General features: G+C 43.3%; 1 protein-coding gene across 1 annotated transcript in view; it reads left to right on the forward strand.

Moving 5' to 3' along the window:
• Positions 1-24,379, forward strand: part of LOC145353100 (ankyrin repeat domain-containing protein 33B-like) — a 51,600-nt gene extending 27,221 nt beyond the window's left edge. Inside the window, exons 2-4 of the mRNA XM_080203467.1 lie at positions 273-402; positions 14,815-14,955; positions 19,216-24,379. Of these exons, the coding sequence (XP_080059593.1) occupies positions 273-402; positions 14,815-14,955; positions 19,216-20,066 (1,122 nt within the window). The 3' untranslated portion in view covers positions 20,067-24,379. The remainder of the gene's footprint in view (positions 1-272; positions 403-14,814; positions 14,956-19,215) is intronic.
• The last annotated feature ends 3,128 nt before the right edge of the window (positions 24,380-27,507 follow it).

Genomic DNA, 27,507 nt, shown 5'->3' on the forward strand with positions numbered 1-27,507 from the left:
CGGCAGTACTTTTTGTGAACAGGTAATCACTGAGACGACTTAAGTATTTACAAATGCTTCATTTGCTCAATCAACCTTGCAGCTATTTCATTTCTCCCTTCCCCTTTCCATCTACTTCTCAGCAATTCCCAGTTTTTTTCACTATTTATTGACATTTCCTCCATATCAGTGCATTTATATGGCAGAAATTTGCTCGTCTTGGTTTATTGGTGATTTCTGATTTGTGCTACCCCAAACTCTCTCTCAAACTGCTGTGTGGATTCTGTTTCCAGACTGGGCTGTTGGTGGCTTGTTACCAGGGGTTCATGGATATTGTCTTCCTCTTGGCTGAGTGCTCTGATCTTGATGTTAACTGGCAAGACAAAGAGGGAAATACAGCTCTGATTGTTGCGGCGCAAGCAGGTAAGCACTGGAATATCCACTACATTTATTATTTTGAGTAAATTCCGCCTCAATGCTTCTGCCTCACCCCTCCATTTAAAATTTATTTTCCACCTTGCTTCTCTCCAGCAGTTGAGGAAGGAGAAGGCGCTTGGAGAGGCGGTGGCTTAGTGGTATTGTCGCTGGATAGTAATCCAGAGACCCAGGGGTCATGCAGTGGGCACCCGGATTCAAATCCCACCACGGCAAATGGTGAAATTTGAATTCACTAAGAAAAATCTGGAATTACGAAGTCTAATGATGACCATGAAACCATTGTTGATTGTTGTATTAAAGCCTATCTGATTAATGTTCTTTAGGGAAGGAAATCTGCAGTCCTTACCTGGTCTGGCCTACACATGACTTCAGATCCAGAGCAATGTGGTTAATTCTTAAATGCCCCCATGGATGGACAATAAATGCAGGCCGAGCAACACCTACATCCCATAAACAAATAAAAGAAAATTCCACTACAATCCCATATTTCAATTGGCTGAATCGTGTGTTTGAAAGAGGATCTCCCTCCCACCCCATTTTGTTTTGTACTTCGTGACTCTTACCACTTGCACGCTTCTAAAATGGCTGTCTCCACTCCCAGCACGCAACTGACCTGTTGCCTCTGAGTGGCTCCAGTTCCTCCTCCTAAACCATCCATTTGTTTGACTGTGACGACATCTCATTGTGGTTTAGGGGACAAAGCTGTCTTTTGTTATTCTTGTGAAATGCTGACACATTAAAAAAAAATAAATCGTCATCCCTGAGTATTTGAATATTTTAGAAAAGGCACGTCCAGAAAGTACCGTGGGAAAACCATTTGAGGGCTGCTTCCTCTCTGACACAATTTTGTTTTGCCAATGTGAAAGCATTCTGAATGTCAGGGCAAATGCTGACGTCACCATGTCCACCCTACCCATCTGGTTTTAGACTGCTCCGTGGGGTAACAAAGCCAGTTCCTCAAGGCACTCTGAAAAGTAAGACAGTAATTCAGCTAGAGGGTGGGTCACTACACCGTAGCATTGCAGCCACAGCAATAAAGAGGAATTTATCCAAGACCTCAGCACTTAACAGGAAGAGTAATGGCCTTGACACACAACCAAAAGGCTTTTAGTTAAAAGCTTTGAGTTAAGATGATTAATTTGCACTGAAGTCTATTTGGTTCTCTCTCCTGTGATGATGGAGGTGGTTCGTGATCAGTGATTCCTTATAACAATTCCAATGATTAATTCAAGCAAGTGCACTGTTTGTAATTATTACCTAACAGATCGTGCTGTTGGAGAAATGGAAGTGACATGTTGCTTTACAGGTGGTGACCTGGTAGGAACAAGCTGAGTATAGGAGAGGTCATTCCTCAGTGCTCACACACTGTAACAAGCTGAGTATAGGAGAGCTCAATCAGGTCACCCCACTCACACTATGAGCACCAGTTTGTGCTGTTTTGTGTCACTCCTCTATTTTGCACTTAGCTGGGGAGGCAGTGGCATAGTGATATTGTCAGTGGACCAGGAATCTAAAGACCAGGATACTGCTTTGAAGACCTGGGTTCAGTTCCCACCACAGCAGATTTGAATTCAATTTTTTTTTTGAAAACTGGAATCAAAAATCCAATGATGACTGTGAAACCATTGTTGAATGTCATAAAAAAACTCATTGGTTCACTAATGTCTCTTAAGGGAGGAAATCTACCATCCTTACCTGGTCTGGCCTACATGTGACTCCAGACCCACAGCAATGACTCTCAACTGTCCTCTGAAAAATAGCCAAGCAATTCACTCAGTTCAAAGGCAATTAAGGATGGGCAACAAATGCATCCCCATGAAAAAATAAGAAAAGCTTAATATCTGACAGCATTTCTTAAGTAGGCCTTGTTTTCAAATACTCACCCCTTCTCTAACTTTATAAGCTGCTCCAGCTCTACAACTCACTGAAATGTCTGTGATCCTCCAACTCAGCTCCTTGCCCATTTCCCAATTCCTCTGCCCCATTGTCAGCTGTGCTTTCAGCCATTTACAACTCAAATTCTGGTATATTCTCCCTAAACCTCCCCGTTTCTCTTTTCTCCGTTAAGATGCTGCTTGGAGCTTGCCACTTTGAACAAGCATTTTGCCACTTGTCCAAATATCTTTTTCTTTGGCCCAATATCAGTTTTTCTTTGATTATGTTCCTTTGGAAATCCTTGCAATGTTTTACTGCAATTAAAGCGTTTTTTCATAAGGAACCATAACTAAATAACCAAATTTACCAAATGAAGGAATTACCAACAGGATTTTACATCTGGTAACCTTTGATTCCGATTTGTGTTAAATTAATGTAAATTACACATGAATTAACAGGCAAATTGTAGTCAGCATGAACTATAAATTACACATGGAATAGTAGATATGGCAAATATCTCGTGATTACAAACATTCACATCGCTCCCTGCACAATTGTGGCAACGTGCAGTTCCAACGTTTGCTAGCCTCTGGTATTTTGGATCTTTTCCCCACTCAAATCAATTCAGCCCTCACGTGGCATTCTCTGGACTGTCAGATTCCCCAGAGACTCATTTAATTTGACTCCTTTAATAAATCTCGTTAAATAGTCTTGTTGGCTTTGACAAAATTGAAGTCTGGCAGTGGAATTGTCCAAATTATAATTCCAGCTTTAACCCTATCTTTATCTTTCTGCCCCTTTTAACTGTATTTCAAATACAGATCCTTGTAAATGTGCCATTTCTGTTCTTCCCTTGCTGCAGATTCTTCGTCAGAGCAAAGAAATGGCAGAGGCATTGATCAGGTATTTTGTGCCTGTCTTCATGGTGGAAGACTTTGAAAACATCCCAGAGATACTTGATAATCAAGAGGCAATAGGAAGGGATGAACTTAAAATAATCACAATCACCAGGAAAAAAATACTAGCAAATTATTAGACCAAACATCTCCAGGGCCTGCATCAAAAACTCTTTAAAAACGGTGGCGACATAGATAGCAGTTAGCTTTGGTTATAATCTTCCAAAATTCATTAGATTTTGAAATTGTCCCAGTGGATTGCAAAATAGCTAAAAAAATTCTTTGATCAAGAAACAGTGAATGCAGAAAGCAGGAAACAAAGGCCAGTTAGCCTAACATCTGACATAAAGTGCCCCCATTGTTAAGCAGGATTCTCAGTCACAATGTGGCTTTATGAAAGAAAAATTGAGTTATAATTTTTTGACGAAGTAAGATTCAAGGTGGAAAAAGGGGTTTACTTTGCTTTATAAAAGGAATTTTATAAGGTATCACACCACAAGATACCTTATGATGAAGGGAGAACATACTTTTTTGTTCATTCATGGAACGTGGATGTCACAGGTAGTGCCCAACCCCTAATTGCCCTTGAACTCAATGGCTTGCCATTTCTGAGGGCATTTCAGAGTCGGCCACACTTCTGTGCATCGAGATTCATGTAGGTCATATGAGGTAAGAATGTCAATCATTGTAAAAAAATAAATCTGCCAATGATTCTAGCTTTTTTTTTAATTGAATTCAAATTCAAACCAGGTGTTGGCCTATAGGTATTATTGCTAGACTATTAATGCAGAAACTCAGTGGATGTTCTGGGGATCCAGGTTCGAATCCCGCCGCAGCAGATGGTGAAATTTGAATTCAATAGAAAAAAATCTGGAATTAAGAATTTACAGATGACCATGAAACCATTGTCGAAAAAGACCAGCTGGCTCACTAATGCCTTTTAGGGAAGGAAATCTGCTGTCCTTACTTGGTCTGGCCTACATGGGACTTCAGAGCCATGGCAATGTAGTTGACTCTCAACTGCCCTCTAAAATGGCCTAGCAAGCCTGTCTGTACCAAGGGCAATTAGGGATAGGCAACAAACGCTGGCCAACCAGCAATGCCCATGTTCCATGAATGAATAAAAATAAAGGTAGGATTTGAACCCAGATCTGCAAAGTATTACCCTGGGTCTTTGGATCTGGGAAAAATAGCACACCGTCAGCTCTTCATATCACATGGATAAAAGATTAGCTAATAGGAAGCAGGGATAAATTAGTCTTTTTTGGATTGATGAGTTGTAACTAATGGAATGCTACAGGGATCAGTGCTGGCTCCTCCACTGTTTACAATCTATATCAATGACTTGGATGAAGGGTCGAAATGTATGGTAGCTAAATTTGCTGAGGGCACCAAGATAGGAAGGAAAGTAAGTTGTCACATGGAGGTAGAAAGTCAGCAAAGTGATACAGTCAGGTTAAGTGAGTAGGCAAAGTTTGGTGGAAAGAACTGAAAAGCAGTGTATTATTTAAATGGAAAGAGATTGTAGAACTTGGTGATACAGAAGGATTTGGGTGTCCTGGTACACGAATCACACAAAGTTAGCATGCAGGTGCAGGAAGCCAAAGGGAATGTGGACATTTATTGTAAGAGGAATGGAGTGTAAAAGTAGGGAAGTTTTACTGCTGCTGTATAGGGCCTTGCCAAGGCCAGTCTGCAGTATTATGATGAGAACAAAATACCTCAAGATCAAAATCTGAAATAAAAATAGATGATGCAAAAATGGCCACGTGAAAATGGTATGGGGTCAGGAGTGCAGAAGAAGGTCTGATTTCCTCCAAAAACTGAATCTAAGTCTGGATTTTTTTTTGTACCAAAATGCATCTCCAAACCCAGACAAAATTTTGGCCTGAGGTTGTAACTATGTGGAGTTCATTTCCAGAGTAAAGGGACTGGATAATATGTTTCTTGAGTGCGGTACTTACTGCTGCTAGATTTCAAAGCAGGGAACCCTACTTCAAAGTTAGGTACCCTTCCTGAAAGGATGGTGCCCATTCTTTCAACTGTCGTCTTAAACTTGACAGGTTTTAATTTCCAAATTTCAGTTTCCTTCTCGAGCTGTAGCAATGCCCCTTGAGCCTTGTGCTGAGTTCAATTGCTTCAAGTGTGTTGTGTTGACTTAGTCAATTCCAATGCTCTTAAAACAATCAAGATTCTCATTTTCTATTTAGGGGAAACTTCCATGGTAAATCGGTTACCTTCCGCTGTATTTTTGCCCTGAGAAGAAGGGGATGGGGTGGAGTTGGGCCCCATTGCCTCTGGAGGCAGGCCTATGGTGGTGTGGCCCACCTCTCTTTTTCCTGAGACATTAGCCCAAGGTCAGGCCCTCAAACCCTCACCCATCACCAGCCCACATAACCTTCCCATGCTCCCTTCATGCCTTCTCATATACTCATGCCTCCATTATGCCCCATGTATCCATTCACCCAGTATCACTTAGGAGCCATGTCTTTAAAATGGACATGAAAAAGTATAAACTTTGCTGAGATTTTGTGCCACCACGAGTGCAAGAGACTTAGAAAACAAGAATGTCCCATACCTCTGTATCCCCGGCCAATAATGTAACATGGTTCCAATCTACGAAGGTCGTATTGAACCTTTCAATATAATTAGTGGGCATCCCAACCATATTGATCCCCTACATTTGGAATTGTCCCTTTGCCAGCATGATGTCATGCTGGTGAGGTCTATGACTACTTTTTAAAAATGGGAACCAGCTAAAGAGGACTCATTGAAGTGCACAGGGAATATAGCACCCCCCCCCCCCCCCCCCACCCCCACCGGATGTCAGGGGCATGCTAGGGCAGTACTCTAGCATTGTTCCCTTGTCAGCTTTGGCACCGTCCCTTGACATTGCCTGGGCTGCCCTCTGGAGAGTTCCACGAATGAGGTGGGGAGTTCCTTGTGTCCCTGAGAGGGGTCTCAAGTATCCATGGGAGGAGGCGATGGGGTCTCTCTGTGTGGTGGAGGGTGTCTGATTCCTGTGTTGCCAATCGGGGCACCCGTATTCATGGGATTGCTGGCGTATGGTTTAACATCTCAACCAAAAAGCAGCAACTGTCCCCCAACACTGCATAGGGTATTTTAATCCGTGCCAAACAGTTTGTGATGTGAGAAAGCTACGACGCTAATTTGATACAAGGGAGAAAAATAAACAAGGAAAGCTTCTTCCAGAGAAAGTACTCTTTGTGTGAATGAAGCGAGGAAACAAAGTTAAACAATACCGCTTGGGATTTGTGTGAGTGTGGGGACAAGGTTAAAAGCACACACGTGCACACAGTTCCAATCTGGCATTCTTACAAGACAGGAAGATTCCTATCAGGGGAAACAAATCAGCAATCGCAGCTGTGGGAGGCAACACAGAATTTTTGCTGGGATCAGTTAACTTACTCAATGATCTCAGTTAAAATAATCGTTGTGTACCCTTCTAGGTCACCTTTAAAAATGTTCTCTGGGATGTGAGCGTCGCTGGCAAAGCCAGCATTTTGTTTCTCACTCCTAACTGCGCTTAGGATCAATGGTAACCAGATATCCCCATTGTCAGCGTTGTTTTTGAGCAGAGTAACTGGCCAATGGAAATCATGTGACTCTTGAGCTCATATCTCTTGCTAGCATCTTAGTATATGTTCAAGCTGTAATTGTGGCTTGTGTTATACAGGTTTTAGAGCAGCACAGTGGTTAGCGCTGCTGCCTCACAGTGCCAGGTTCCTGGGTTCGATTCCCAGCTTAGTTCACAGTGAGGTATCTGCATGCCTCCCCGTGTCTGTGTGGGTCTAAATAGACTGGGTCTGTACTCGTTGGAGTTTAGAAGGATGAGGGGGGATCTTATAGAGACGTATAAGATAATGAAAGGGACGGATAGGGTAGAGGTAGAAGATTCTTCCCGCTTAGAAAGGACAGCAGGACTAGAGGGCACAGCCTCAAGATAAGGGGGGTGCAGTTTAGAATGGAGTTGAGGAGGGACTTCTTCACTCAAAGGGTGGTGAATCTCTGGAATTCTCTGCCTGCTGAAGTGGTGGAGGCTACCTCGCTAAATATATTTAAGTCACGGGTAGATAGGTTTTTGACAGACAAGGGAATTAAGGGTTATGGGGAGAAAGTGGGAAAGTGGAACTGATCCACTTCAAATCAGTCATGAATGGCAGGGCAGGTTCGAAGGGCTAGATGGCCTACTCCTGCTCCTATTTCTTATGTTCTTATGTTTCCTCCAAGTGCTCCGGTTTTCTCCGACAGTCCGAAAGGCGTGCTAGTTAGGTGCACTGGCCCTGCTAAATTCTCCCTCAGTGTACCCGAACAGACGCCGGAGTGTGGCCACTAGAGAATTTCCACAGTAACTTCGTTGCAGTATAAGCCTCCTTGTGGCACTAATAGATAAACTTTGAATTTAAAACTGTACCTTACAGGCATTTAAAGGTAGACAGGGGAAACCGAAAGGAACATAACACAGATATCAGCTAAACACAGGCACCAAGCTGCAAAACAAAAACTACACCTTATTTGAATTACGCACCTTGCATCTAACAAAACCCAGTAACATTCAAAGAAAAAGAGAATTGCATTTATCCAGCATCTTTTATCCGAAAATACTGAACAGACAATGAAGTACTCGTAGAAGCTATTGAAAGGGTACAGAGGAGATTTACAAGGATGTTGCCTGGATTGGGAGGCATGCCTTATGAAGATAGGTTGAGGGAGCTGGGACTCTTCTCCCTGGAGAGACGAAGGTTGAGAGGCGACCTGATAGAGGTTTATAAAATGTTGAGAGGAATAGATAGGGTGGATTCTCAGAGGCTATTTCCCCGGGTTGAAATGGTCGCTACGAGAGGACACAGATTTAAGGTGCTGGGAAGCAAGTACAGAGGTGATGTTAGGGGTAAGTTTTTCACTCAGAGGGTGGTGAGTGAACGGAATCGGCTGCCGTCAGCGGTGGTGGAGGCGAACTCGCTGGGGTCTTTTAAAAGACTTCTGGATGAGTATATGGGATTTAATGGGATTGGGGGTTATAGATAGGTCTATGGATTGGTAGGTATTGATGTGATCGGCGCAACTTGTGGGCCAAAGGGCCTGTTTGTGCTGTAGTGTTCTATGTTCTATGTACTCCTGAAATGTTAATCACTGTTATAATGTAGGAAATGTAACATCCACACAGCAAGGCTCATAAATAGCCAAGTGGTAATCATAGAATCCCTATAGTGCAGAAGGAGGCCATTTGGCCCATTACGTCTACACCGACTCTCTAACAGAACAACTTGTAACCACATGTATTTACCCTGCAAGATAAATATTGGTTAGGACAGTTGGAACTCCTCTGCTCAAAATAATGCCTTAAGATCTTTCACATATACCTAAAAGAATAGATAGGGCCACAGTTTAATGATTTATCCAAAGGACAATGACTTTAATCGTACCGCATTCCCTCAGCACGGCGCTGGAGTCTCAGCCTTGATTCTGTGCTTGAATCTCTGGAGAACTACTGGACTTAGAATTTAGAATCATAGAATCCCTACAGTACAGAAGGAGGCTATTCAGCCCATTGAGTCTGTACTGACCACAATCCCACCCTGGCCCTATTCCTGTAACCCCACATATTTACCCTGCTAATCTTCTTGACTGTAATGGGCAATTTAGCATGGCCAATCCACCTAACCTGCACATCTTTGGATTGTGGGAGGAAACTGGAGCACCCAGAGGAAACGCACGCAGACATGGGGAGAAATTGCCAACTCCGCACAGATAGTGAGCCGAGGCCGGAATTGAATCTGGGTCCTTGGTGCTGTGAGGCAGCAGTGCTAACCACTGTGCCACCGTGCAAAGGCCACACTTAATAAACCATGCAGAGCAAGACATTTTATAAAATCATTGAATCCCTACAGTGCAGAAGGAGGCCATTTAGCCCATCGAACCAGCACCAACAACAATCCCATCCAGGCCCTATCCCTGTCATTCCCTGACACTCAGGAACAATTTAGCATGGCCAATCAACCTAACCCACACGTCTTTGGACTGTGGGAGGAAACTGGAGCGCTCGGCGGAAGCCAATGCAGACACAGGGAGAACGTGCAAACTCCACACAGACAGAGGCCAGAATTGAACCCAGGTCCCTGGCGTTATGAGGCAGCAGTGCTAACCACTGTGCCAACATGTCATTTCAAAGTACAGTTGTACTGAGCCTTCATTAGATCCATCCAGATAAAGGTTGGAGGCTCTGAAATGTGGCAGAATTTTCAAAAGAAATGATCCTTGTGGATCTAGTGGGGCCAGTGAATTAGTTGGAATCTGGATTTGAGTGAGTCAGTTTGGATATGACAAGAGCAGCATCTTAATGATTCTGCTGATGCATTACCGCATCCCCAAACCCCCAGCTGAGCCGTTGCAAATTGGTAAAGCTTTGCCACACTGCAGATTTCCTCTTGTTGAGTCACTTGTTGTTGAAATCCCCATGCATAGAATTCATTAGTGGTGCTTTATCCATTCCAATATGATTTAAAGGTGCCATAGATCACAATTTAAATGCAATTTCAATTAGGAATTTGAAAGTATGTTGGATAATTTTGCAGCAGAAAGCCATCGCTTTGAGATATTATGAACTCTGTTACCCGAAGGTAAAGTTAACATTGTCGTAGAAAATCTGAGCTAAGCGGATAAATTAGCTCAGTGCTCTGCAGCTTTGGAAAAACCTGTCAGTGACACTGCAGCAGCACCAGGGGTCAGAGAGTTTAATTAACACGTGACGTGGTTGCATGGGCAATAAATGTACACATAGGAATTAATGACGAGTGTAAAAATCAGGACAGAATGAATAAATTTAAATTGGGGATTTTTGTCCCCTGATTTCTAACCCTGCAACCCTGCACTTGCACAGTGAGGTAGGAGATTGACTGACTAGTGTAGACAACCCTATTTTGAATTGTACATTAGACTGGATTTATGCTGTAAATGCATCTTGGCTTTGTCACTGAGAATACAACACCAGACCCCAGAATGTGGTTACAGTACTCCTCACCCTCACTTCCTTCCCTGGTCGACACACTCACTCTGACTTCTTATCCTGTGTGGGTGGGTGGGCAGGTGGGAAGAGAGAGAGAGAGAGAAAGATATTCAAAGCAACTGCTGAAGCACTACCTATTTGCAGGATTAGCGTTAGCCTGCAGTCCAGTGTTATCACTTGTACTCCTGCTGGTTCTTTCAGCATAATTGTCAACTTCACATTCCTTCCCAGTTTTTAGTGGCAGTTTACAAAAGAATCAAAATACAGAAAGGACGGTGAAAATTTGTACAGTTAGCAGATAACCCACAAAATCCTCAACTGCCTCGCACCGCAGTGAGTAAAAGCAGAAGAAAAGCTGTTACCATTGAAACCAAAGTATTTATCATTTGCTAACGTCGTGCCCATTATTTATGTAGAAGCAATGATCCCATGACACTACATAACTCCCCCATAACTAGTTCTATACATTATAATGTATGATGGATAGTCAACATCCTCTCTGATACCCATTCACCTACCCAGAGCTATTGTGGAATCACATAGTGCTGTGAGAAGCCATTCAGCCCATCATGCTGTGTTGGTTTCTTGAAATTATTCCTGATAGTCCAGCACATTTTTTCTTTCTCAACAGCATATCCAGTTCCCTTTTGAAAGTTACTGTAGATCCTGATCACGCCAGCCAGTTTGGCACTGTGTTCCAGATCATAACATTCTGCATACGGGACTCTGCTTATGAACCCCAATTCTTTTGGCAAATCACTTAGAATCCCAACAATGCAGAAAGAGTCCATTCAACACATCAAGACTGCACTGACAACAAAGCCACCCAGGCCCTATCAATGTAACTGTGTGTATTTACCTTGCTAGACCCCCTTGACAGTAAAGAGCAATTTACCATGGCCAATCAACCTAACCCACATATTTTATAATCTAAAAATGGGAGGAAACCAGAGCACCCAGAGGAAACCCACGCAGACACGGGGAGAACACGAAAACTCCACACAGTCACCCAGAGCCGGAATTGAACCCGGGTCTCTGGTGCTGTGAGGCAGCAGTGTGAACCACTGTGCTGCCGTGCCACCCTAAATATAAATATATTTATTGCTTTATGTAATTCTACATCTCTACAAAGGATTTGCATCAATTTATCAGATAGGGTGTAAAAATAAAGAGGCTCAGTATAAAAATGGAAAAGACGATGCATGTTTCTCCTTGACTTGTGTAACACATGTCTAGTGCTTTGATTTCTGTGCTATGATGATTGAACATCCAGCACAACATGCATCTCACTGGAACAGAGAAAAGCCACTGGGCTCGCAAGGGCAGTGAGCACTGTGTGGCCCTCAGGAAGGGGCGCAGGTGGAGAATTTAATAGGATAGATTCACCCGCCGAGATGGATTAGAGGAAACAAGTTATGATGGGGCAGTGAGTTGCAGCCCAAATGATTTGACCAGATGAAACGGTAAGTAAGCCATCCCGAACAGGAGACAGATTTCACAGAGTCAACGTGACGTTGGGGTTTCTGGTAGGAATGCAGTGGGCATAATGAGCTGGCTATTGCACACCAAGTTTACGAAGGATGAATTACGCCTAAGTTTCTGCACAAACTCTGTAGCGTTAGTCTGAATGTGACATTCCCCATGAATCAGTTCAACAGCGTAATTGATTTGTGACCGGTACACTACATCCTCCAGCATCACAAATAGGAGTGGAATTGCCAGGAACTAGACTATTATTCATTCAATGATCTTGGCCTTGCTTTTTAATCAGCATTGATTGATCGCAGGTCACAGCGGTCTGCAACTAACCAATTACTGCAGCAGAGGACACTATTGTGTGGCTTCAACTGACGGCTGGTCACAGGTCCTTGATTGCCAAAGGCAGATCGATTGATGAATTTTGACTAATTTTAATTGAACTTAAAGCAAGTTAAATTGCAGCAGCCACAGCAGGAGGAAAAAACATACTTGGGCCAGGCTGCACAGGTCACTTCAGGTCAGGTGATTAATACTGTATTTGTATGACCATGAGAGCCTCTGCACTGAAGAACACGGGCTCAATGATTAAATCCTTCTGTTTGGGCAAAATTGGCAAAAGCTTGCCATGCCAACCTGACAATTTAATTTGAATCAGATTTGTAGGAGTTTTTCCAGAGACTTGAGTATTATGCTGGCTTTTATATGGAGATTTCTCTTTTGTTAAATACAGTTCAGCAAATACAAAGAACTCCCAAAGATAGTAATTCTGGTTGAAGACGTACTTTGTTTGCCCAAGCCTGGTCCACACTTGCGGGAGAATACTTCAGGGCAGCCTAAACAATTCTAAATTGCATGGGAATCAGCATTACAATTATACATTACAAAACATCATTTATCCGCCTACTCTGCTCATCCTAACTGGATGAGCCAGTCATTTTAGTATGTGTCATTTATCTTGGCCAATAATATGCCACCTACTGGCAACATGAGAATACATAGGTCTGTAAAGTCTGGAAGTTTTCGCCTGCTGTCTCCCGGCAACCTTCTATGTTAGTCCATTGAGTTCAAAAGTTCTCTTTGCCACTGCCTTTATCACAAAACTTTTATTACTTTATTTATTCTATTGCCTGGGAAGTTTGTACTGTCTGCAACCCATATGGATAAAGACTGTGCTCTGTGGCTGTATTGTTCTTAAAGAATGTGGTTCATCTTATTCAGCATTATCCCATTATGCCTCGGGGCAGCCTGTAGTTGGCTAAGGTATACATTTTAATGCAGAATATATGAAAACACATGTTTAAATTCTCTAACGATGTTTATACGCGTTTCTACACAAACAGTGCCTTTGTAACTTCAGATGCTCTGCACCTTTACTATATTATGTTAACACTAAATTAGTTTATCATCTATTAGAATTTTAGAACCAGATTATCCTACACCCCTTTAACAAGATTGAAATACAGATATCATTGCACTCTTCTAGACCTATGCCCGTGAGGAACAGGGGAAGATATTTTTCTACGATGTTGTTGATATCTGTGATAAACTGGCAAATTGTAAAATGGATTTTTTCTTTCATTCACTCACGAATGGAAAATGATAAACCCTGTAAAATTTGTCTTTCCAAATTGAACTATGTACATCTCCCACTGTCATAGGTCTCAGGTGGACATAATAAATTCCAAGGTACTAATTTGAGGACGAGCAGGAGAGTTATCCTTGGTGTCCTGATCAATAATTGTTCCTCAATCAACTATGGCGAGAGCAAATAATGTGGCCGTTATCTATTATATAGATGATCTGGAGGAGGGAACCGAGTGTATGGTGTCGAAATTTGCTGATGACACCAAGATTGGTGGAATGGCAAATTGCGCGGAGGGTGTGGAGCGTCTGCAGAAGGATCTAGGTAGACTGGGCGAATGGGCCAGGAAATGGCAAATGGAATTTAATGTTGGCAAGTGCGAGGTGGTCCACTTTGGTAGGAATAATGGTAGAAAGGACTATTACTTACGTGGCAAAAAACTGCAGCAGGCGACGGTGCAGAGGGACCTCGGGGTCCTTGTGCATGAGTCGCAAAAACCCAGCCTGCAGGTGGTCAGGAAGGCTAATGGGATGCTGGCCTTCATAGCGAGGGGGATTGAATATAAAAGTAAGGAGGTCTTGCTGCAGCTGTATAAGGCACTGGTGAGGCCGCAGCTGGAGTACTGTGTGCAGTTTTGGTCGCTGCACTTACGCAAGGATATTTTGGCCTTGGAGGGAGTGCAGAGGAGGTTTACTAGGCTGATGCCGGAGTTGAGGGGGTTGAGCTATGAGGAGAGGCTGAATAAACTAGGCTTGTACTCGTTAGAGTTTAGAAGAATGAGGGGAGATCTCATTGAGACATATAAGATGATGAATGGGATGGATAGGATAGAGGTGGAGAGACTCTTCCTGCTCAAAAAAGACAGTAGGACTAGGGGGCACAGCCTCAAGATAAAGGGGGGGCAGTTTAGAACGGAGTTGAGGAGGAACTTCTTCACTCAAAGGGTGGTGAATTTCTGGATTTCTCTGCCCGTTGAAGTGGTGGAGGCTGCCTCGCTAAATATTTTTAAGACGCGGGTTGATGGGTTTTTGATAAGTGAGGGGATTAAGGGTTATGGGGAGAGGGCGGGAAAGTGGAACTGAGCCACGACAGATCAGCCATGATCTTATTGAATGGCGGGGCAGGCTCAAAGGGCTAAATGGCCTACTCCTGCTCCTATTTCTTATGTTCTTATCACTGCCCTTTGTGAGACCTTGCTGTACAAATTGACTGCTGTGTTTCCATGGTAGAACAGGGACCTCACTCCTCACTTAGTAAAGTATTAAATTGGCCGCAAAGTGCTTTAGGACAGCCTGTGTTTGTGAAAATTACATAAATGCATGTCATTTTTTTTTTTGCAGCCAATATCTCTCCCACCATTCTCTGGTGGACTTAGATTTACAGAAGCAAATGGCTTCTTTTCTAACCCCACTGCTCAGCTATTGCTGAACATTTGATTGTGTGATTTGTTGGTGGAAACGGAGACCCACTCTCTTGCACTTGACTGTCTCTTTGTGATTTACAATCTCTAAGCACCGTTGCAATTTTTTTTCTCGCAGGGCACATTACCATCACAAATTACTTGCTGAACTACTTCCCCGGCATTGACATTGAGAGGAGGAATGTCCATGGATTCACTGCACTGATGAAAGCGGCAATGCAAGGGAAGACAGATTGTGTCAGAGCCCTGATGTTGGCGGGTAGGTACTTACAATTTCATCAAGGATGCACCATGCACTTGTTCACAATAATCTCCATTGAAAGTGGAAGGACAAGTCAGTCAGTCAGTTTACAAAGCATGTGGGATCCTGGGCAGTGTTTCTGAACTAGAGTTCCCCAGATCCCAAGGGTTTGTGGAACATCCGTAAAGAGCTCTGCAGAGTTTTCAGATTATTTGAAAAGTGCACCAAAGTTTTCAATTTTTTAAGCTATATTGTTCTTGCATTTAGTGAAAAATATTCATTTAGTCACTCTATATAGAGGAGGAAGAAGGGTTTCCTTCAATTTCTTAACCAATAGAAGATTATAAATTTCTGGAACAGGGGGATGAAGTACAAAATGGAGCACTAGGCGGTGTGGTGGCACAGTGATTAGCAGTGGCTGCCTCAGAGTGCCAGGGACCCAGGTTCAATTCCCAGCTTGAGTCACTGTCTATGTGGAGTTTGCACATTCTTCCTGTGTCTGCGTGAGTTTCCTCCGGGTGCTCCAGTTTCCTCCCATGGTCCAAAGATGCGCTGGTCAGGTGGATTGGCCTTGCTAAATTGCTCCTTAGTATTGGGAGGGCTAGCTAGGGTAAATGCATGGGGTTATGGGGATAGGGCCTGGGTAGGATTGTGGTTGGTGCAGACTCGATGGGCTGAATGGCCTCCTTCTGCACTGTAGCATCCTATGAAAAGGAAGGGAAGCTATGCTAAACTTTTCTACTGAATTCCTTCCCCTGTCGGTGATGTTCTGTTGAGGCCTTCTGTAAGGCAATCACGGAACAGTATTATACTCTGCCCAGATTTGATCTCTTGTTTATGCTGACATATTGAGGGAATGGCTTTAATGGTTTTTTGGGTCTTGTTACTATTAATCCAAGTGAATAGGTTGAACATGTTGCTTGTAGAATGTGTTTTCCAGGACTAAGTATTTAAGTTCTATTGGTTGCACAATTTGTAACATTGGTTAAATTTACTACGTGTTGTGTCCAATTCACTTTAGGAACATAGGAACGGGAGTAGACCATTCAGTCCGTCAAGCTTGCTTTCCATTTAACTAGAGCATGGCTGATTTTCTACCATAATGTCATTTTGCTACATTATCCTGAAATCCCTTGATATCTTTAATGTCTAGAAATCTGTCCATCTCTGCCTTGAAAATACTCAATGACTGATGTCAAGGTGTTGGAGAGAATACAGAGGGGATGCTAGGCTAGTACCAGTAATGAGGATCTTCAGTTATGGAGAGAGCTGAAAAGCTGGGATTGTTGTATTTAGAGCAAAGGGTAAGGAGGGATTTATTGAAGGTATTAAATCTTAAGAATGGTTTTGACAAAGTAGACGAGAAAGAAACTGTTTCCACTCCTGGAATATTTAGTAATCAGTGACACAGATTTAAAATAGTTGACAAAAGGACCAGGGAGGTGAGGAGAATTGTTTTATGCAGCCATTTCTGATCTGGAATGCATTGCCTGAAACTAAGATGAAAATTTATTCAGTAGTAGCTTTCAGAAACATTGGATACATACTTGAAAAGGAAGAATTTGCAGGGCAATGGGGAATGAAACTCATGTCAAAAATCAGACAAATAATACAAAGGGTTGGCTTTCCCACTCTGTGATTCTAATCCCAGGTGATGGATGGATATGGAATAATCCTCTGCAGTTTTGCAGCATGAATGAAGTTTGCAGAATGTGAGGTGAGACTGGGGGTTGAATGCGTGACACAACATGAAGCTCCCAGTGGAAGAGTTCCCTCTGCCATGTTTCTCAAACCTTCAAACTCAGTTTGAACCACTGAAAGGCCATTCATTGGCATAAATTTCAAGCAAACAATCTTGCAGTGTGATGTGCCAAGCAACTTTGAAATTCTGGTGGATGGCAATACACAGTAATTCCATGTGAAACATGTAACTCTCGCCAGGGCGCTGTGTTTGGGGGGGGCAGGGGTGGGATTCAATTATTTTTCCCTCTATTTCTCCACTGAAAGGCCCTTACCCTCAGATCTGGTCACTCTTTACAGTAGCATAGCCAAAATCTGTGCAGGGTGATGTCCCACCATTGCAGTTGAACGAGAACCTGGTGCTCCACATATTGCACTACCTAATAGGTAGCCGTCTTAATGAACTTTACAAAGGGGTTGTAAATTTACAATGGCTGCACCTCGAGTTCAGAGATTTGTACAGGCCATTTAGGTAATTAACAATAATCCGTGAGAGACCATAGGCATCTTTCTCTGTTGGACAGAGATAGCTTGTGGGGCACCACTGCACCTCAAGCAGGAGGCAAGGCGAGGAAGTGGGCTTCCATTAACTACCACAGCCAATATGGGAAATGAATCATCGTTCTGCACTACGCTCTCGCCAACCGACTTCCACACAGGCTGCTTAATTAAAAGAAAAATATGATGCTGTGTTGTTAATGTGTTACAGAAGGCCTCCATAAAACCACATCAATGAGCATGACATTCAGTAGTAAATGAATACTTGGCCATTGACCAAAGTTTTTAAAATGCATTTTGGGGATATCGGAGTTGTTGCCAAGGCCAATATTTATTGCCCGTCTCTGGTTGTCATTGAGAAGGAGCTGGTGGTGACCTTTCTTCTTAAACTATGTGATGAATGTGCGTTCACAGTTCTGCTAGGGTAGGGAGTTCCAGGATGTGGATCCAGCATCACACTGATCAATCAATAGGATTGCACAGTGGTTAGCATTGCTGCCTCACAGCTCCAGGATGCGGGTTCAATTCTGGCCTTGGGTGACTGTGTGGAATTTGCATGTTCTCCTTGTGTATGTGTGGGTTTCCTCTGGGGGCTCCTGTTTCCTCCCATAGACTGAAACTGGGTAGATTGGGTGGATTGACCATGGTAAATTGCCCCATAGTGTTCCAAGATATGTAGGTTAGATAGATTAGTCATGATAATATGTGGAGCTTCAGGGATAGAGCAGGAGAGGGGGCCTGAGTAAGATACTCTACCAAAAAGTCGATGCGAACTCGATGGGCTGAATGGCCTCTTCTGCACTGTAGGGATTCTATGATTCTATAATGCCCTTTTAACACAGCAGTGTCAGTAGGCAATCTGCTTTCCAATCTAGGCTGGGCCTGGGAATCAATGAATTTGGTTAGTGTAGAGTACTATTTTTAAAAATTCGAAGTCAGTTTCCAGTCTCCCGGGTGATCTGGTTTAGAGAAGTCTTGCTGATTTTATTTCATGATTATCCATAGCCTTCCTGAATGACAATCATTAAGTGCCATTAGGGACAACTGCTACACTATTGTCTTGTGGAATCGATGGCATTTGTAAGATAACCTCGACATAGATCATAGAATGTCAGAGCAGGAGTAGGCCACTCGGCCCTTTGAGCTGGCTCTGCCATTTGATAAGACCACGGCTCATCTGATCATGGTCTCAACTCCACCATGGTCTTGACTCCCTTGTCTATCAAAAATCTAACTCGGCCTAGACTGCTTTCTAATTTCATAGGCTAACAAGCCTTGGAAAATTCATCTTAAAAGGAAGACCTCTTAGTTTTTCCTTGTCTCCACCTGCTCCCTCCCCCTCCCACACACACATACACTCACTAGAGTAAACATCTTCACAGTATCCAGTTTATTAAATCTTATTAAATCCCCTCAATCTTTTAATAAGATCACCTCTCATTCTTCTACGTTCCAATGGATATAGGCCCAACCTGTTCAATGTTCCTTCATTGGATGTGCCCTTCATCCCTGGTATCAATGGCGTGAACCTTCTCTAACTGCTTCTAATGCAATGATATCCTTTTTCAAATAAAGAGACCAAAATTCTACACAATACTCCAGATGTGGTCTCACCAAGGTCCTGTAGAGCAGCAGGTAACATCTTTACTTATATGTTCTAATCCCTTTCCAATTAATGCCAACATTCCATTTGCATTCCTCGTCAAAACTTAAACTGAAAATGTCAGCATGCAGGTACAGCAAAAGTTTTGAAAATTTATTTATTATTGTCACAAGTAGGCTTACATTTACATTGCAATGAAGCTACTGTGAAAATTTCAGGATACCCAGATCCCTTTGTAGCACCAGGTTTTGTAATCTCTCACCATTTAAATAGTACACTTTTTTTTAATTCTTCCTGCCAACGCAGACAATTAATTCTAGATATTAACTGAATCCAGCTGTTCATCCTTCGGTGAGGCTGGTTTTGTTTTGGTGAATGATGTTACATTGCAAATGAAGGAGAGAAATACATTATATTCATGTATGTTTTCTCTCCAGGTGCAGATGTGAATGCCATAGATCCTGGAAGGGGTTTTACCCCGCAACAGTGGGCACGGTTTACAGGGCGATATGAAACTATCGCTCTTATGCGCAAGCTCTTGGACAAGCCTTGTCCTGTCCAATTCAGTGAAGGGTACAAGCCCGAGTGGCCAAAATTGAAAGAACTAGTAACCAAAGCCAACGAGCCCAAAAACTGTTTGGAAAAAATCCGTGAGGCTATTTCGTCAGCCTTGACCATCAACTTCCCTCGTGACCCAGAAGAAGATGGCCCCCTTGACCACATGGTCAAGATGACCACTGCCATTTGCAGTCCTTTTGTCGCCACAACATGCAGGACAGTTTGCCCGGGCAGTCCTCCTTGCGTAGGAAAGAGGAGGTTCACAGTGCAGGAGATCCTGAGGAAGCAGAAATCTCAGGAAGTGAAAGATCCTGTCAAGGATTATAGTAAACACCAGAAATTATTTCAGAACTCTCAGCTTGTCATGGTCCCAAAGAAGAAGGAAAGGCGAGCCAGCTTGCCGCCACCAACCGCTCCCTCCACATCTGTGACAGCCACCTCCTCCAGGAGGAGTAGCCTGATACCCTTGAGCATGATGAGGTTGAGAAGTGTGCAGCCTGGATACGTGGTGCCCAAAGTGCGTGTGTTCAAAGCGCCCGCACCGACCTACGAGCCTGAGAGAGTGCGCCGAAAGAGTAGCGTGAAAGGCGGCAACTTTCTGCAAATACCCCAGTGGAGATACAAGGAGCTGAAAGAGGAAAGAAAGAAAGCAGAAGAAGAAGAGAAGAGACGAGCCGAAGAAGCGGCGAGAGAGAGGGCAGAGAAGATGGCGGCCAAAAGAAAGTCATAATGTGAACAAAAGACCTCTTAAAATGAAAAGTAGATCAAATTGTAAGCTTGTGCTTCTGATCGATTCCTCTGGTCAATAGGAAGAATTCTTAACCGCGAGGAGAGGGCTATGAATTGTAAATGCCTCTTCCTATGTTTGACGTTTCTGAGATATCAAGTGTTAAGGAGCTGAATGTAATGGCTAAGTTGTGGTATGCTGAGGGGAGTACGATTTCAGTGACGGGAAATGCTGAACCTCCTGTTCACTTATGTAATACACCATGTTTTGAAATCTCACGGAATAGCAGCAGGCCTCGTGAAAACAGCAATGAGGTAAAATAAATCAGATCTGTTCGTATAACCTGACAACTTTAAAACTGTTCGGCACTTGAGTTTGCAAATTGTCAGAAGACCTTTTACCTAATGCACTGTGTGGACGGTTTGGTCTTCTGTTCAACAAAATGGGTGTCCCAGACAGCATTGGTGACTGCACAGAGCGAGCATCCTGGCACCCAACATACCCATTGTCGTGGCCATCCCTTTAACAGCTTTGAATGGTTGATGGGTCTGAGCAGTCTGGCACATCAGCAGGAGTTCCATTCGGTCCATTAAATCTTACTGTACGCCGGTGTTGCAACTCCATTGGATGACCCACGACTGATGTGCACCAATTGCTGCTCCAGAACAGAGTGGAATCTATTGTTATCGATTGCCCTTCACAAAGGGAAGCGGTCCCAGAGCAGGGAGTTTGTTTTGATGGTGCCCGTGCTTCGCCACCGTGGCCACAACATGTTTGAAGGACAGAATTGTGCATTAGGAAGTGAACTGGCGGACAACGTCAATATGTTTCTGGGGTTGGGAGAAAACCAACCACTGGTAGCAGAATCAGAACAATTTGCCTCGCTGACAAGTAGCTTCTGAAGAAAACACTTCATAATATGGGGAGAATTTTTAATTTTTAAGGAGAGAAATCTACCTCTTTCAGCTTTAAGTCACCTCCTCCTGCCGAGTCTCTCACATTGCAGTTAAAGCCAAATTCTTCATTTGATGATTAACCCAAACTGTCATTGTGCTTGTTTCACCACAATAAAAGGGCAGCTCAGGAGAATTTGAGCACATGCTTATCGCTAACTCTTCCAGGACAGAGGCATTGGGAATGGGCTTCATTCTGGAGCCTGAGTTTTCGGAGCAGTGTCAGCTATCTTCTGGACAGAGTAATGTTGACCATTTATTCATTAAGATGTGTACGAGATGTAACCAATCAGCATTTTCTTTCGGATAATGATTTATTTTGTTAAATGTGCAATTAATCTGAAAGCTCAGCAAATGTCCAAGCTCATCCCAATGCCTGGAAAACAGTACAATCCAAGAGGTTAGAAATGCCTGACTGTGATAACTGTGGTGGGCCCCTTCCATCTCTGTTAAGAGAAAGTAGACATCATGGAATAATTCTAGAACCAGAGATCCATTTATTAATTAGAACTTTAACTGTAACGCAGAAATCATGCCCGAGTCCTCCTTCAGGGGTCCCATGGTCCAACTAATTGTCCCACAAAAGATTGAGCCAGCTGACTGTATCAGCACTCTCGCACCCAATGGTTCACTGATTCTGCTTCTCCTCTGATTATCTCTGTGTTGAAGAACAGGAGAGCACAATGAATCCCACCTCCATCCACTGCATAGCCGAGGAGGCACCTGTGCAGTGAATCAGCCAGAGTTAGTTCACAGCAAGGGAAGGGTTTAGCCAAACGTGGTTTTTGGGACCATTTGATAAATGCCACTACTGTACTGCATGAGTGTGGCATATTGCCAGATGTTCAGTGTGTGCAGCCCATCCTCCCTTTTTTTTTTCATCAGTGAGCTGTAGAGCAATTGTGCAACATTTGGCAATGTCAGATTAAACATCAACTCAGGAAAATAAGACAATAGATTTATATACAAAATAAGCCTGTGACATTGATTCCAGTTTTCCACACACTCCATGCAAAACCCCAGATGTCAATAAGTGCAAATCAGTTTGGTTTCTTTCAATCTGATGCGAAGCTCTTTCACCTCACCCTCAAAGTTCTACTGTTACCCATACTGGAAAAGTTAGCATAAGTGTTTTATAGGGGCTTGGTCACAGTCAGGCAGTTTTAGCCAGGGAAAGGTGTTTACTTGCCAACTGTTCCCACTTTTCCATAAGTTGACATATTTGGGTGATGTAACAGTTGGATCGTTCAGATTGATTAATGTATTTTCTTGTTCAAAGAACCCATTAATGCCCTACAACTCCTTTTGAGAGACGTCGTTCGCACAGAAACACCAAAGGCAGCGTTCAGCAGCTACACTTTATAGCATCAACCTACCGCAATATGTTTTCATTAACACGAGGTTGTACTATGGCAACACTTGATCAGGTCACCCCAGTGGTATGTTCTGAGATGGTGGCAGCTTTGCAACCTACAGAGCTGCTAGTCACTTTCACAGTGGTATCGTTCTCTGGTAAGCATCATGAGTGAGGATTACACTAATTATATTCCAGGGAGAAAAATCACTTGGTGCTGTTTATGTGCTTCCAGTTGATTTAGACACAAGCTTTAGCAAAATGTAGCCTAGTCCAGGTCCACAAAGACCCATGTTTGTAAACTGACTATACCATGAAATTGAGAGATCACAAACACCCCGAGATACCACTCTGTCATCATCTGAACCATGGGTCAGTTGGTAGCACATTTGCCTGTGCGTCACAAGATGGGCAAGGTTCAGGTCTCATCCCAGGGCTTGAACACACAAACTGAGGTTGTCGCTCCACTACAGTACTGATGGAGTACTATCGAAGGTGACCTCTTTTGAATAGGGGTGAATGTAAAAAATATTGGCTGGAATCTTGCCACCGTTCACACGGGGTGGGGGGGGAGGGATTTTCCCATTGTGCGGCAGTGAATGGAGATTTGGCTGGCTGCCAGATTCTCCAACCCCATTGCAGCAGGAGCATGGTGTGAATGGCTATAAGATCATGCCCAACATGGAAGAGTATTGCAAGTGTTCAGGTCAAGGTTTATCCCATCAATCAAAGTCACAAAAAGGATAGTCATTGTTATGTTGCTATGGGGGGGGGGGGGGGGAGGTGGAAATGGAGCTTGCCGAATTCCAATTGGTTGCCACTACAACAGTAAGTACACTTTAGAATGAATTGATTGGCTATAAAGTGCTTTGAGGTATCCTGTAGTCAATATGCACAGACTACCATCCCTGGTAATCCATATTTGGTTATGAATTTCATGCACTGTGCCTCCATGTCACAAACTGTCCCAACTGTTGACAAGCAATAGATTTGATGGGCAACATGTGTTTAAGCCGAGACCAATTCGAAAACCCCAGGGTAAGTGCTTAAAGCACTGCACAATTTGAGTGTGGCTGTCAGTATTTGTTTTATTGTTCCCCCCTGGGCTGCAGTTAATGATCTACTAAGGGGTTTTTAGCTCTACTGCTGGTCACACCAGCATGCCCATCTGGATCTTAGTATGGTCTTTATACATCTCTGCATCACTTGTGTCCTCTGTAATCTTATCTGACCCTTCGCCCTGAAGAAAGAGCTACACATTATAATCCAAACAGCAAATTATGGAGGAAATTGGCTGTGACGTTCACCCAATACAAGTTTCATTACTTTACGAATTATTTGCTTTGGAAAACTGTTGTGCCAGAAGATAAGCTTGGCACATGTCCTCCATTTTATTGCCAGCAGCTGACTTCAACTGACCCACAGCCAACTTGAGCACTCTTCAGTCAGTGACGTAGCACGCTTTGGACCTAGGGAGGAAGATATTTAACAATCTAAGGCAGGGCACTCAGGGATGAGGCAGTGCACACCAGCAACTGCACACAGGATTCTGGTGTCTTTACTGCTAGTTCGTTAATTAGCAATAATTTTTAAAAAATGGTCTCACCTTTCCCCCCTTGGTAATGTTTTATTAGGGGGGGGAATGAGTCAAGGTGTCATCATTATTGAAAATGTAATGGTCATACACTGTGTCAGATTAAAATGTTTATATGCAACTTTTTTTTAAATGTGCAATACCAAGCTATTTTTATAAAATCAGCTGTGTTAAACTACTTGGGTCTAATCTGAAAATAATTTTACAGAATTGCTGAATTGGTGTGCGATGTGTTGGTTTGAATGTTATACCAAGGTTAGTCCTTGTTTGAAAACAAAATGACAATTACATGCACTTGCAAAAAATGCATCAAATATTGAATGTCATAAGTGAAAGGTTGAAACTCACACTATAATCAATTTTAAAAACATTACATATGTTTTTGCACAAAAAAATAAACCTGGCTGAAATTGCAGATTTCTCATTTTGATGTTATTTTTCAGCACATTCAGGGTCCCAGCAGGTTTCCTACACATCAGGTGTATATAAGAGTCAGCAATTCATGTCCATTCTAATTTGTATTTAGAACACCAGATAATAAAATTTTAACCTGTCGTGTGACTAGACACACCAAACTGCAAATTCATTTCTCTGCTCAACGATTACTTCTTATTGACTTTAAGGGAACTTGCAGAGCTTTCTAGGATGCTTTGTTTAAGTTGAAAACAAATTCTGTAACTGTCTGTACAGAAAAATACTGGAAATTCCCAGCAGGCAGCACCTGTAGAGAAAGAAACAAAGAAATAGAGTTAGTTAAAAGGTGGGCTTTTCCATCAGCTTCGGGACCCAATGGGTGGGGGTGTCCTAACTCTGTACTCAGTCACAGTCTTCTGAGCAATCTCCTAATTGGCTGCCTCCTCCTTCACTGCCCTATAAGAGCAGATGGCTCCCCTATATTCAGAGGGCCAGCAGCTGAAAAGCTGGTGCAGTTGCAGTAGATGAGAGGTGGTGAGGCTGGTTCACAAAGGGACCACCACTGAAGACTCCCAAAGCCAGTCAGGACATTGGAGGGTAAATCCATCCACAAGTCTGTCAGTAGCCTTGCTTGCAACTTTTCATCCACCCAGCCCGATGGTACGACATGGATCCTCCATCTCTAATGGTCACCCGCAAGTTACTGCCAGTGAGCCTTTGCAAGCAGCTGAGGTAAAGTTCCAGCAACACTGCCCTCATTGGGGCTTTAACCAAACTCATTGGCTGCTTACCTCCATTACTAGCTTCACCCTCAGAGGTAGGAGTTGTAGAGCTGTTCCCAACTTGGTTCCCTTCTTATTTTCTCACCTCCCCTAACTCCAATCTGTTTTCATTGGGCCAGGGAAATCCACCTTAAATAGGAAGTTCAGGATTATAGTTTTTAAACAAAGAGGTTGGGAAGAGTTGGAGACGAGGGGATATCAGATAGAAGTAAAGAATGAATAATGGAACCATCTCTTTACAGGAGGAAAAATATAGGAAATGCAGTGAAGGTTATACACATGCTGAGGAAAGGGAGGGAAGAGTTAGAGATGGACCTTGTGAAGACAGGGAAGGGGTGGAAATTGAAAGAAGGGTTGATCAAATTTTCCAGTATTGGGCAAGACCCATAAATGGCACCAACACAGTCATAAGTGTGCTGAGAGAGGGAATCCAAGTAGGACTATATAGCTTGCAAAAAAGCAAGCCTAACTCAGACTTTTACAGGGTTCCCAACCTAGGGAAACGAAAGGTGTCAAAGACAAATCAATCCATTTAGATGTTTAACCAAGCAGAGGAGGGCGGTGTTTGGTGGGAACTGGTTCAGCCTCGTCGAGGAAGAAGCAGAAGCTACACGGGGGCTATACTACTGGTGTAGGCGAACTGGGCATCAGTGAACACGGATAGCAAGAGAACATCGTCTGAAGAGATCCTTTATTAGTTATTCCCTAACAACTGAGAAGGTGGCAATAGCATCACAAGAGGCATCCATGTGAATGATCCTGCCAATTCTTTGACAGAACTTTGTAATTAATTCTTCCCCTCAGCTCTTACCCCATTAAAAAAAACTTGTAGTGCTAAGTGCATATCGAATTCCCTTCAGTGCTGCAGCTGCTTCCACCAGCCATTCAACAGGAGAAACCCTTTTTTGTTAAGCCTCGGTACAAGGTATTTTGATGCTAACACTTACCTCTGCTTGTTAACATTTTCTCCATCCAAACAAATCTCTGACTGAACAGCATTTTTGATGTGGATATGCCGGTTTTGGACTGGGGTAAACACAGTAAAAAGTCTGACAACGCCAGGTTTTAGTCTAACCGATTTATTTGATAGTAAACTCACAAGCTTTCAGGTTAGTCCCTTCATCAGGTGAATGGAGAGTTCTGGCCTCAGACAGAGCATATAAAGCAAAGACAGTGTGTGCTTTATATGCTCTGTCTGAGGCCAGAACTCTCCATTCACCTGATGAAGGGACTAACCCGAAAGCTTGTGAGTTTACTATCAAATAAATCGGTTAGACTAAAACCTGGTGTTGTCAGACTTTTTACTGTGAACAGCATTTTAACAGCCATTTGAGCCTCATTCCTGAATATGCTGAAATGGCTGTGAAAACCTCCTTCATCATCCTCACTCTCAGCTGACACAGTGTGACAGTAGGCCATTAGGCCTGATGAGATACTAGAAAAGTCACAATGTCCTGGAATCCCTGCAGTACAGGAGGCCATTCAGCCCAATGGATTATCTTACCCAGGTCCACCTCCCTACTGCCCAAAGCCCCACACATTTATCCCCCACAACCTACACACCATGGGACATTAAGGGACAATTTACCACAGCCAATTCACCTAGAATCATAGCTTCCTTACTGTGTACAGCAGGGCCATTTGGCCCATCAAATCTGAACCAACAACAATCCCACCTAGACCCTATACTCACAACCCCATGTTTTTAACCCCACTAATTCCCCGACACTGAGGGAGAATTTAGCACGGCCAATGCCCTGAACCAGCGCATCTCTCAAGACTATGGGAGGAAACCGGAGCACCTGGAGGAATCCCACACAGACACGGGGTGAACTTGCAGACTCTGCACAGTCATCCAAGCCAGGAGTTGAACCCAGGACCCTGGCACTGTGAGGCAGCAGTGCTATGTACGGTGCCATCATGCTGAACAGTCACTGGGGAATCTGCTGAGCAATCAAGAGTGCTGCCACCTTCTTCTTTACGGAAGTGGCTGCCATCAACTGTGTAATGTCGTCCCTGTACAAATCAAGAAGTTTTCTTAATACGTGGAAAATTGCCCATCTAATGCTCGCAGAAGGTAAATACAGAGAGAATGTATGGCACTCAAAAAATGTAAACAGCAAATTAGTAAATAAACACAGCTGCCTAATGACTTGCAGTATCTCTGCATTGCTCCCTGTGGAAACTTATTCTGTTAAGTGCATTGCAATCAGGGTCATTTTCATTCAGTCAGTTTGCAGTCTGGATGCACAAAACTCACCCCAGCTGTAGATAATTGGGTCTAATTCCCTTCTTCACAGCTGTGATTCCATCCCCATCCTGACCTGGGCCCGCTCACACTGCTCCA

Source organism: Carcharhinus amblyrhynchos, chromosome 2 (assembly GCF_965287045.1).
Source record: "Carcharhinus amblyrhynchos chromosome 2, sCarAmb.v2.hapA, whole genome shotgun sequence".
Lineage (NCBI taxonomy): Eukaryota > Metazoa > Chordata > Chondrichthyes > Carcharhiniformes > Carcharhinidae > Carcharhinus > Carcharhinus amblyrhynchos.